Source organism: Labrus bergylta, chromosome 8 (assembly GCF_963930695.1).
Source record: "Labrus bergylta chromosome 8, fLabBer1.1, whole genome shotgun sequence".
Lineage (NCBI taxonomy): Eukaryota > Metazoa > Chordata > Actinopteri > Labriformes > Labridae > Labrus > Labrus bergylta.
The window spans coordinates 29,115,513-29,128,167 of NC_089202.1; the positions used below are offsets into that span (position 1 = coordinate 29,115,513).

The 12,655-nt window shown below is 41.0% G+C and overlaps 1 protein-coding gene across 1 annotated transcript; it reads left to right on the forward strand.

Annotated features, from left to right (window-relative positions):
* The first annotated feature begins 894 nt into the window (after positions 1-894).
* fbl (fibrillarin) lies at positions 895-10,536 on the forward strand. Its single transcript, XM_020654588.3, has 9 exons — positions 895-1,052; positions 3,173-3,310; positions 3,389-3,538; positions 3,901-3,995; positions 4,275-4,445; positions 4,622-4,754; positions 5,902-6,014; positions 6,124-6,269; positions 10,083-10,536. Exons 1-9 carry the CDS (start codon positions 1,043-1,045, stop codon positions 10,105-10,107), a joined length of 981 nt encoding a protein of 326 aa, XP_020510244.1. The 5' UTR covers positions 895-1,042; the 3' UTR covers positions 10,108-10,536.
* Positions 10,537-12,655: the final 2,119 nt, after the last annotated feature.

Sequence of the window (12,655 nt, forward strand, 5' to 3'; positions counted from 1 at the left end):
CTGGAAATTATTCAATTCCAAGTGCTTGCACATAGGTTATTATTTCTAATTAAACTCTATGCTTAGGTATTTATTAGGATAGGATAGGATAATAATTTATTGATCGCCAGAGGGGAAATTCGGGCGTTGCAGCAGCACAGACAAGTAAGTCATCCAAAATACACATTAAACAGAATAGATAAGATAAATAAAAACAGGGGGTATATACAAGAACAAAATGAATGATGAAGTTAACTATGCAGGGAATTGAGACATTATGTGCAGAGAATGACAAGATAAAGTGACGAGTGATGATTAAAGTGACTTGGTATGATAAAATAGCAGCAAGTGATGTAAACAGCAGAGAAGAGAGGCAGTGTTGTACCACAGTAATGCAGAGTGCAGTTATATAATATAATGTAATATAATATAATATAATATAATATAATGTAATATAATATAATATAATATAATATAATGTAATATAATATAATATGATATGATATGATATAATATAATATAATATAATATAATATAACATAATATAATATAATATAATATAATATAATATAATGTAATGTAATGTAATGTAATGTAATGTAATATAATATAATATAATATAATGTAATGTAATGTAATGTAATGTAATGTAATATAATATAATATAATATAATATAATATAATATAATATAGTGCAATATGAAGAATAAAGTGTAATATAATGAAATGTTATATAATATAGACTAATATAATAAAATATATAGAATGAACAGTATATATGTATATATATTGATGCTAAATGATAATAATAATAATAATAATACAATAATACAATGTTAGTAATGATAATAATGAAGCAGGTCATGTGTTTACACTCCCCTCCAGCAGGTGGCGGTGTTCCCTCCTCCTGTGTGAAACCTGCAGCAGTTGGAGAAGACGAAGAAGAAGTCTCCGCTGCACGTGTGTAGCGCTCACATCGCGTCGGTCCTCCCGGAGAGACACACAGAAGAAGACGAGGGGAAGAAGATCCACCAGTTTAAGTTAACCTTTACCACCAGACAACATGAGGCCAGGTACAGTAAACATGACCGTTTATTGTTATTTATTCAACAACGTGTTTATGTTTTTATTTAAACATGCTACGTGTAGTTTGAGACGCTGGCCTACACCGCCACGCTGCACACATCATCAACTTCAACATGTTAATACTAAACATCACTTTAACACAGCTTGCTTTAAAAATGACTTGTGTTTAAATTGCAGTATATTCTAAATATGTTCCTGTAATAATGACTGTTAAAGCCACAGAAGACGACAGAGCAGCAACACGCGGTGCAGACAAACACACGTGTTGGACTTTTTTTTCTCTCCTGTGAGCATCTTTCGTCACCACGTGTCCTCTAAAAACTCCGGATATCAACTCTTAATTAAGCGTGAAGTTGTCTTTTAATTTGACCTGGCACCCTGGAGATGTTTGCTTCATCTGTTTATTTATTTCTTTTGCTTCCTGTCGCGACGCTAATGCTGGAAAATCAACCGTTAGCATGTTAGCATGGAGTTAGCTAGGTGTTGCGTCGAAATGTGTTACCCCCGCTAAGTGAGGTCTCAGCGTATTTCGACACTACAGCAGATTTAAAGTTCATTTTGAGGTTGTTTTTCAAACAGGAGTCGGTGGATCTGATCTAAACACGATGAAATGTCGTAAATATAGTTTGGGTTTACGTTGGGGGGGGGATAGATAAAGATAAAGATAAACTGTATTGATCCACATGGGGGGAAATCTGTTATCTGCATAACAGGAATAAATTATTAAAAATAAATACAAAAATCAAACATATGTACATCAGTTAAATAAAGGCAGGAAAAATAGAATAATTCCAGGTATGTGCACTTCCACTTGTGGAAAGACTTATTATTAAATATACTGCGTAACTTAAGTTCAGAGACGACAATGTGTGTGTGTTGGCATACATCTGCTGATACAGGGAGAGCAAGGTTATTGCTTTTCATAAAATAATACATAAATATCTTTTAGTAGAAACATTCAGACTTAAGACATTTCATGCCTAGTACTGAGACATGCCCTCTGCTGATTGGTCACATGAAGTTCAAACATATCTGTGAACGTAGTTTAGTGAGTTTGGATGTTTGGCTTCTCCTCTATAGACAAACGATGACTTTAATTACACATTGAGTAGTTTAGATGTACCTGGACTGAACATCAAACCTTTATCGAGACCTTAACCTTATGGAGATTTTTAAACGCAGTCTTAAAATTCTTATTGGTGTTCATTAGTCTCTCAATGAGTTTATAAACTACTTTTTGTCAACAACTTTTCTGCACTCTTGTAAAGCACTTTAATGAACTGCAATTTAATTTGGCTGAAAGGTGCTATATAAATAAAGTTTGATTGATTTAGATAGAACCGACGCAGACATAAACTCTTTCAAGCATCTTCCACCTCTCACATTTTTATTTAAGCAGGAAAGAAACTCATTGAGATTAAAACTCTCTCTGGCCAAGACAGGCAGCAAAACATTTCTACAACGAACAGCCAATCTTTCAAATACAAAATACATTAAACATTAAAAGACACAAATAACAAATCCGAACAGCAAAATGTTTGTCTAAAATCATCCACAAATACATCTACAGCCAGACGTATCCGCCTTCAAGTCATTTAACTTCCTCTTTAAAGTATCCACACATTCCCCCAACCCCGCCCTCCTCAGGGTCCAGGCTCCGCCCCCTTGTTTTGACTAATAAAAAAACCCAGCATTGGATTGGGTTAAATCTATGACATTGCAGAAACCCAAAGCTGAATGTGACAGCTTGTATTAATGCTGTTAGCTTTACTAAATAAAAAATGAATAATAATAATAGAATAGAATTACTTTATTGATCCCAAACGTTACAGCAGCAGGTTGTCCAAACACACAATGTTAGCAAATCTAAACACAATATTAAATACAAAGTAAATAAGCATTAAAAATATCAAAACTAAGAATGAGAATATATACAACCAGGATTTAACTTACATTACTAGTCTTAAATATGAAGATTAAATGTGTAAAAACAGAGTTGTAAATGGACAGTATTGACAGAAGTTAAAGTGCAGGAGTGCAGATGAGGAAGCTTTCCCCCCTTGTGCACGTGTGTTCAGTCGACTGATGAGTTGTGTTTGTGTTTCAGGGTTCAGTCCTCGTGGAGGAAGTAGAGGAGGATTCGGCGACAGAGGGAGAGGAGGAAGCAGAGGAGGATTCGGCGACAGAGGAGGAAGTAGAGGAGGATTTGGCGATAGAGGACGAGGAGGATTCAGAGGAGGAAGAGGTGAGACCTGAGGGAGTTTGATTATTTCATCTGTGTTAATGACCTGGACCTTTATCAGTAACGTGTCTGTGCTTTCAGGGGGATCATTCCGGTCTCCTGATGGAGGAGGATTTAGAGGCAGGGGAGGCGGCGGCAGAGGGGCCCCAAGAGGAGGAAGAGGAGGGAGGGGAGGAAGAGGAGGCTTTGGAGCAGGGAGGAAGGTCATGGTGGAGCCACACAGACATGAAGGTTTGTACTCCTTTGTTTGTAACCTTCTGCTGATAAAGCGTTCTCTTTAGTATCGTAACATATCTATATTTTTCTCTTCCTGTGAAGCGTTTTAAATGCCTGATGACTCATCCTGCACTCGGGGGGGTTTCTATTTTTTTTAGACCCAATTAGAAAGTTTTCTCGAAGCTAACGATCCAATCAAATTCATCCCATAGTCTCGTCTTCTATCTTGTGATCGCTTCATGACAAGACAGTTAGATACTCTCGAAGTTCATTTTCATCGGGACTCTTAATTCAGATGTGAAGTCGGAAATCCTTCTTTTAATACGCAGAAGTGTTTTCATGTACTGACGTTGTGTGTTGTGTGTGTGTGTGTTCAGGTGTGTTTATCTGCAGAGGAAAGGAGGACGCTCTGGTGACAAAGAACATGGCGGTGGGAGATTCTGTGTACGGAGAGAAGAGGATCAGTGTTGAGGTGAAGAGTCTTCACAGCTGCATGTTTATGAGGGTTCATTTTACTGATTCTGGATCAGATTCAGGTTCAGAATCAGGCTCTTACAGATTCTTGATTTTGGCTGGATTTTCCCTAAATCAGTTTCTGTGGAGCAAACGTTCTTCAGCCTGTGAGCGTGAACTCCTGCAGAGGTGCTGAGCTGACCGACGTCTCTGGTGGCTTCTACACTTACTACTCATACCAGCCCACTTCAAGAACACCAAAGTGTCCCTCAAATAATAGTTTTTTCCCGTCTCTTAGGAGGGAGAAGTGAAGACGGAGTACAGAGCCTGGAATCCGTTCAGATCTAAGCTGGCAGCGGCCATCTTGGGAGGAGTGGACCAGATCCACATCAAGCCGGGGGCAAAGGTCATGTACCTGGGAGCTGCTTCAGGAACCACAGTGTCCCACGTGTCGGACATCGTTGGACCGGTCAGTAGAGTAGTAAAAGCTCAGAACATCCTTAAGTCCATCTTTAACCGAGGACGTCATTTCACATAAACACTGACAGTCACACACACGGACTACGAGTGGACACACTTTGATCCAACAAGGATTTAAAATATCTGATTTAGATTGTGTCGCAGTAACGTGTGTGTGTGTTACAGGAAGGTCTGGTGTATGCGGTGGAGTTTTCTCATCGATCAGGTCGTGATCTCCTGAACGTGGCAAAGAAACGCACAAACATCATTCCCATCATCGAAGATGCCAGACACCCGCACAAATACCGCATGCTCGTTGGTAAGTAGTCCTGAGAAACAGAGAAGAATGTGGCTCAAGCTACATTTTGAATTAGGTAGGCAGATAGTCCTGGTTAGGTTTCGGGTCTGTGTCCACTAACAGCAGTTTTTATTCTCTATTCAAAACTTCAGTTCAGGGTTTTTTTTTTGGGGTGCCAGTGGTAGAGTGAGAGTAGTTTGTGCGCCCCTTGTACAGAGGCTGTAGTCCTCAAAGATGGCGGCCTGCGTTGGAATCCAACCTGTGGCTCCTTCACTGCACCTCACCCTCGATCTCGCTCCAATTTCCAACTATCCCATCTCTCCAATCGAGGCCCCAAAACACGCCTTTTTTTTAAAACGCTGTCAGTTGAAATAGTTCAACGACCATAACATCGCCACACTTGTCTTTCAGTTCTTCTTATCCACTTGGTCGTCATGGTTACGGAGAAACCAATCCACCGAGTCTTTCGGGGGTTCAGCTCCCTGGTCTCAATTTGCTGCTTTCCTTCTCATTTTTTAGCTATAACGTTGAATAAAAGTAAATATTATGCACACAAAGCAACTGAAAACAGATCTTACTGTCACCAATGAGGGAAGCACAAGTGCTGCAAGCCAACTTTATTAACCAATCAACAGTAAGCGCAAGTTTTCTGAAATAGAGGCCATGGGAGGGGCCAACACAAAAACAACTTTAGTGGACAAACATCAGGAACTTCTTCCTCTCTGTTACCAGGTACATCACAGGTGTGTTAACAGATGTGTTGTGTCTCTCTCTCTGTGTCTCTCTCTCTGTCTCTGTCTCTCCCTCTCTCTGTCTCTCTCTGTCTCTCTCTCTCTCTCTCTCTCTCTCTCTCTGTCTCTCTCTCTCTGTCTCTCTCTCTGTCTCTCTCTCTGTCTCTGTCTCTCTCTCTGTCTCTCTCTCTGTCTCTCTCTCTCTCTCTCTCTCTCTCTCTGTCTCTCTCTGTCTCTCTCTGTCTCTGTCTCTCTCTCTCTGTCTCTCTCTCTCTCTCTCTCTCTCTCTCTCTGTCTCTCTCTGTCTCTCTCTGTCTCTGTCTCTCTCTCTCTGTCTCTCTCTCTGTCTCTCTCTCTGTCTCTCTCTCTCTCTCTCTCTCTATCTCTGTCTCTCTCTCTCTCTCTCTCTCTCTCTCTCTCTCTCTCTCTCTCTGTAGGTATGGTGGACGTGATCTTTGCTGATGTTGCTCAGCCGGATCAGACCAGAATCGTCGCTTTGAACGCTCACAACTTCCTGAAGAACGGAGGACACTTTGTCATCTCCATCAAGGTACAACAAGGAGTCACACCTAACCTCTTAATATATATGAAACACTAACTACAGTTATCATGTGGTCAGTTAGTCATGGTTTAAATGAACTGTATTCGTGTCTCTGTAGGCTAACTGTATAGACTCGACGGCGGCTCCTGAGGCGGTGTTTGCTGCGGAGGTGAAGAAGATGAGCGCTGAGAACATGAAGCCACAAGAGCAGCTCACACTGGAGCCCTACGAGAGAGACCACGCCGTGGTGGTCGGCATCTACAGGTAAACAAACATCACACTAAAGGAGCTTAACTCACCTTTGACCCTGACACCTGAACTACAACTCCTGCAGAAAACTTAACAGTGTCCTGCTTCAGATGGAGATGACAGGCGCTACACCTGTTCAGTAAGACAGTATAGGTGCAGACTGGCTGATGGACAACCACACCGAGAGGTTTTGAACAGCAGTCAGTGTGTAGGGAGCCGTTTGAGAAGGCCTCTAGATTCTCAGCGACTACCTCCATCGTCTGACCCCCAGGTGGCGCTAAAACCGACTCAACAGATGCTAAATATATTCTGAATAATGACATTTTACAGACCGGCACTCGTCCCTCTAATTACTTTAAACTTAATTAAATATTCCCTGAAAACACATGAAAGGTTTAAACTTGGACACTCTAACTTGGCTTTAAGCTGTTACGTTATCCTAGTTAAGGATCCTGAAATCTCCAAATTGAAACGTAATTTCTTCTGTGCATTTAATTACAATGAAGATTTTCTTATTGATAAATGTTATTTAGAGTTTCTGGGGTGCCGGTGGCCTTGTGGTTGCTGCGTGCCCTCATGTGCAAAGACTGTAGTCATCCATGCTGGCGGGCCGGTTTCTATTCTGACCTGTGACTAATTTCCCGCCTGTTGTTCCCCCCTCTCTCTCTCTCTCTCTCCCCCGATTTAGGACGGTCCTATCGCTTTAATAAATGCACAAAAAGACCCTAAATAAATCTTTTAGAAAGGTCATTTGAGTGTCTGATCAAAGAGGGAAACTGACTGAAACAAAAAGGTTCCTGGATTTCAATATTTCTTCAAGAAATCTTAAAAAATTAAAAACTATTAGTGAGCTATAATGAGTCATGATGTACCGTCACTACAAAAATAATTTGAGGGTTGTTAATAAGACCATTCCTCTAAATAAATGAATATTTGATGAGTGTATGAACTAGTTGAAGTTTTGTCCCTCAGACTAATTACCTCGAGTATAAAGTGGATTTGATTGTGTTAATTAAATTGTTGTTTAATCTCGTGGAAGCTTCTTATTGGACTTCTCAGGTCTGTGAGCCCAGCGGGGGGTCCAGACTCTAAAACCTTCTGTCCTGTGGATAAACATCCTGAATCAAACGTGAAACATTTAAGGTTTTTATCTGCTCACTTGGTTTGAGAATGTGAGGAACCGTCATGTGTATTTATTTATGTTCCTCATTCTTCATCTTTTGTTCACAAACAAAATAAACCTTTTAATCGATCTCCACTGAACCCCCTGCATTTTGTAGCTTGACATTTAATCTTGTACGTTATTTCTATTTGTGGAACTGAGGGTAAATGACTGATATATTTAAAACTTTTGATTTTATTCATCCGCTTCAAACCAACCACTGATATTTTTAACATTTCCCACAACTCACTGAGTAAGAGGTCCTTCATTAACTACGATCAGTCTGAAACAGTCTTTCAGTCTGGTAAATGTTGCTCCCTGAAATTAAATCTTAAGGTGGGGCCAGTGGCCTAGTGGTTTGGTGCGCGGGCTCCATGTACAGTGTGGGCAGCCATTGTTTGAGTTTGACCTGTGGCTCCTTTGCTGCGTGTCATTCCCAGCTGTCTCCCTCTCCCTGCTTTCTGATTCTGTTCACCGTCCTGTCCCAACCTAGCAGGTTTAAATATATTTTTTTTTACATGTGAATAGTTTCCTTTCGTCCGCAGCTTTTTAGATGTGGATAAAACACAAGAGTTTTGTTCTTTATTTGGTTGGAAAATGTATTTTTTTTACAGCCTCACCAGTGTGAAAGAGCTCCATCTGGTGGACAGTTGGTAGAGTTAAATCTTCAACTTAAACAGAGGATTGAAAATCAAACCGTAATCTTCTTCGGTTGCAGAAAACTCCTGAAGTTTTTCAGGCTGAGCTGCATGTGTGAACACAAACAGAATGTAATAGTCTGACTTGAGTGGGAATTTCTCCTGCTAGACCCCGAGTGAAGGTCAAGTGAGAACACTGCAGGATATAATCAAGAGAACTCACCTGGAGCGAGTGGGAGTTCAGCGCTGTTTATTCCCTGCAATCTGTGTACGACCACGAGCGTCTACACACGACCGTTACCATCTGATCTTAATCAAGCGGCTTCATCAGGTTTTCTATTCTCAACTTTGTGTTGATATTGTGATTCTGTCAGATCTGAAGGCAAATATTCCCATAGCGTCGTAGAGCGGACTCTGTTGCTCCTCCGTTCTTTTGAAGGGTGCATGTGTGAACAACCAGGAGGACTTGAGGGCAGGTGTGATTATGAAACCTGCAGTTAACATTTGTACTCTTCATGCTAATGGATGGAAAATTCACCTGTTAAGATTCTTAAACGAGTCATAAAGAGATGTGACTACTTTCAAAATCAGTAAACGGAAAGTTCATTTAATGTGTGAATGTAAGAATATTTTTGGAGGCACCTTATCAGGGTCACTTTGCTCTTCTGCTCCACAGTCTTTAAGAGGCAAATACAAAATGTTTCACTTAAATACCTCTTCTTCAGATTTGCTGACTGACTACCAGAATCTTAAACTTATAGAATATCAATATGTTTCTTTACCCCATCAACAAAAATGAAAGTCCTAGGGACCTAATAATTGGTAAACTCCTGCAGCTGCCTAAATTTAAAAAAAAAAAAGTTGGCCATCAGTTAATGCAACAGCGTTTTCACTTTCCAGGAGTTCATGCAGGTTCTGTATGTGGGGAACAATTAATAGCTCTGTCATGTGACCGCAGCAGAGACTCTGTGGCTTTCACTGCGGAGCTGCAGCACGAGCGTGATCATTTTCCATCTCTTCAAAATGACACATTCACCTGAACACCTGACAACCACAGGAAAAAAAAAAAGATGTTAAGATAAACTGCAAGTTTTAGGGACTGGCTGTAGGTTAAAAGGTGGTCATGTTTCTCTAACAGAACTGTTGAGTGTCTAACAGCATTAACCCACAGTCTCCTCCTCCTCCTCTCTGTGTTTGTGCCTCAGATTAAACTCTCCTCGCCGGGTCTCAGCGTCACATTTAACATCTGTCTTTCATTTGAATAATAAAAACTGGTTTAAAAACAAGGAGGTGGTAACTGAGAACATGCTATGAATAGTTCCACACAACATTCAAGGTTTTAACTGGTCACAACATGCTGACATTGAGGACATCTTTAGACCCGAGTCTTTCACCATGTTGACTTGTCACCGGTCAGATGTCACACATTTAGCGTTGCGCTGTAGTTAGCTTCTTGGATTTAGTTTCTTCCTGGTGATGGGAAGACTCTTGAGGCTGTGCTGTGCTCGCTGTAGTGAAGCAATCGCCCGCTGAGATGCCCCCGTATGTTCAGATTTATTCATATTTAAATTCTGTTTGACAAAAAGTGGATTGTACTTTTTTACACCTCACTGATCCATGAGTGGATTTATTTTCTGTAACTTCAGGAGCAGGAAGACGCTCCTTTACGGCGCTACAGGAGACAAAATAGCTGCGCAATTAACACTGTTAGAAAAAGGGTCGGTACATTTCTGACCTCGATCTGGCAGCCATAGATGTAGTTCTTTTGTAGGTCTTTGTTTGTCCTTTCCGAATAAGGTCACTAGACTTTGAGCGTCTGAAAATATGAAGATTTAATAAAAAAATAAACGGACAAGGACATGAGGTCATGTTGCTGCTCCAGAGCGCCAAGACTGTGTTTGTGTGGTCCAGATCTGAGTTATGGTGACAGGTTGACCCCCCCACCCCCACCCAACATGTAGACTCTCCCACATCTCCATCTAACATACTTTGCTCCATATTTTAAACACTTCTTCTTTCTCTCCTCAGACCTCCTCCCAAAACGAAGAAATGAGGCGAGCAGAGGGTTCAAGGAGACGGATGACCATCTTCAAACCGACGCCTGCTTTTTTTTGTTCTGTCAGAATTTGTCTGTAGACCTCCACAGCCGCACCTCCACCTGTCTGTAGCTCTCTCGTCTGTTTTATAGTTTATATCTCTGCAGAGAGACACGACGCCTGACTGATAACTGACCAAACCGCTGGAACATCTTTCTCTTCCTGGTACTGAATGTTGGAGGTCTGAGTATCATGTGAACCACACAGCTGGAGGAGTGTTTCAACAGATGAGAAACACTTTATTTCTCCATCAGTGAGGTTTTATTTCAATATGTGCAGCCTCTTGGTGCTGCAGTTTCTTAAACATCAAGGAAATTAGATTATTCTATAAAGTTTCTCTGATCCTATATGAATATTTTTCACACCCTGAGACGTCTTCATATCTTTCGTGTATGATAAGTTATCAGTCAGAGCTTAATGTCCACGTCTGTGTTCATACTGTCTGTACAATAAAACAGCCTCTTGGTGCTGCAGTTTGTTAAACATCAAGGAAATTAGATTATTCTATAAAGTTTCTCTGATCCTATATGAATATTTTTCACACCCTGAGACGTCTTCATATCTTTCGTGTATGATAAGTTATCAGTCAGAGCTTAATGTCCACGTCTGTGTTCATACTGTCTGTACAATAAAACCCACTGTGTCGGTAAGGAAGCCTGAAAGCAGACGATTGGCGGTGAGGTGGTTAACTCGACCCTTTGTGTGTGTACAGACAAATATAATCCCGGTGACTTTTTCCCACTTCGACTAGTAGTGCGATACTAGAAGTGTAACTTTTTTTGTTGTTGTATGAAGAGGAATGGTTGCACGCCATTACAGTCTATTCTGTTTTTTTTGACATGATGGAAAACTTTGTTTTAATAAAATGTGTATTATTCTTGTTTATGATTGGTTGTATTCTTTGACCTCAAGCGCGTTACATTTACAGAGGTGACAAATCAGGTTAAATGGTAAAAGGAAGTCCTTTGACTGCTCAAAGTGCTTTTACACCGCAGGTCACACCTACACATTCACACGCTGATGGTAGAGGCTGCTGAGTAAAGAGACCATCAGGAGTAACTCATCACATTCATACAGCTCTGGAACTCTGCCACCTGACAAACACGACATTGAGTCTCTCCCCGTCTTCAAATCCAGACTCAAAACCCGTCTGTTCAAGATCGCCTCCTCGCTAACACTAACTGTTATTACACCGTCCTACATTTCATTTATTTTATGCTGATTTTATCCATCATTGTTTTTTTTAAATGTTCATTGTTGTACAACAGCGAGGGCCACGTTCGTTTAATTCTCACTGCCTGGGGGCCAAATTGTAGAATACAAAAAACGATTAAAGTCGATTATGTCTCAAATTGAGCTCAACATACACCAGGGATCAAATATTATCATGGACGTATTTCTGGTTTTCATGATTTCATGGTAGATTTTGTCATGTTTTCTAAATGTTTCCACTTCATTGATATGTAATAATTGACCCGAGGGCCACGTTGAGGGTTGATGGGGGCTGCATGTGGCCCCCGGGCCGCCAGTTGCCCACCCCTGATGTACAGTGTCTTTGTGTGTCTTATAAATAACATTTATTCTTATTATACACTGACAAAGCAGAAGGTGCAATGCTCAAGGACACGTTGGACATGTTGCTGCAGGAGCTGGGGATCGAACCCTCGACCTTCCGGTTCAGCGACAATTCCCCACTAGGCCACAGCCGCCCTTGTTAATCAGTTAAAGATGGATAACTTCCACATCTACTTAAACTGTTGATTGTTCTCGATCCCGACCGTTGCCATGTCTGTGAACGTAATCAAGCGGCTGCTTGAGGTTCTCTTCTCTCCAGGATGTTCTTCTCCAGTCTTCTGTTCGTACTGTGATTCTGTCAAACTGAAGGTAATTATTCTCGTGGTTGAGCGGACTCTGTCGCTCCTCCGTTCTTTTTGGGCGGTGCATGTGTGAGCAACCACATCAGGAGGATTTCAGGGCAGGTGTGATTATTACGAAACCAGCTGTCCAAGTTAACATCTTCACTCTTTCATGTTCATGTGGCGGGAAAATTCACCTGCTAAGATTCTTAAAACACCTTAAAGTGGTTGGAAATTTCATTCAGGGGTGGACAACTGGCGGCCCCCCATCAACCCTCAACGTGGCCCTCGGGTCAACTTTTTTTACATACTGAATTAATTAGAAAAATGAAGAAAAACATGAAAACCAGAAATATGTTCATAATAATATTTAATCTTTGGTCTGTGTTGAGTTAAATTGAGACATAATTGTTTTTCTATCTTACAGTTTGACCCCCTGGCAGAGAGAGTTAAATGGATGACCCAAAGTGGTCCCATCCCTGATCCAAACTAACTGCTGAACACGCAGTTTTCTACATAATAACTTGATTTTTTAAAACTCCACTTTTCCATGAAGTTGCTGTGGATTTGTTTTGGCAGCCATTTTGTGGGAAATGTCTCGGGAGCGCGCCTGGCGGTGTCGGGAGCGCGCTCTCAATGCAGCCCCTCT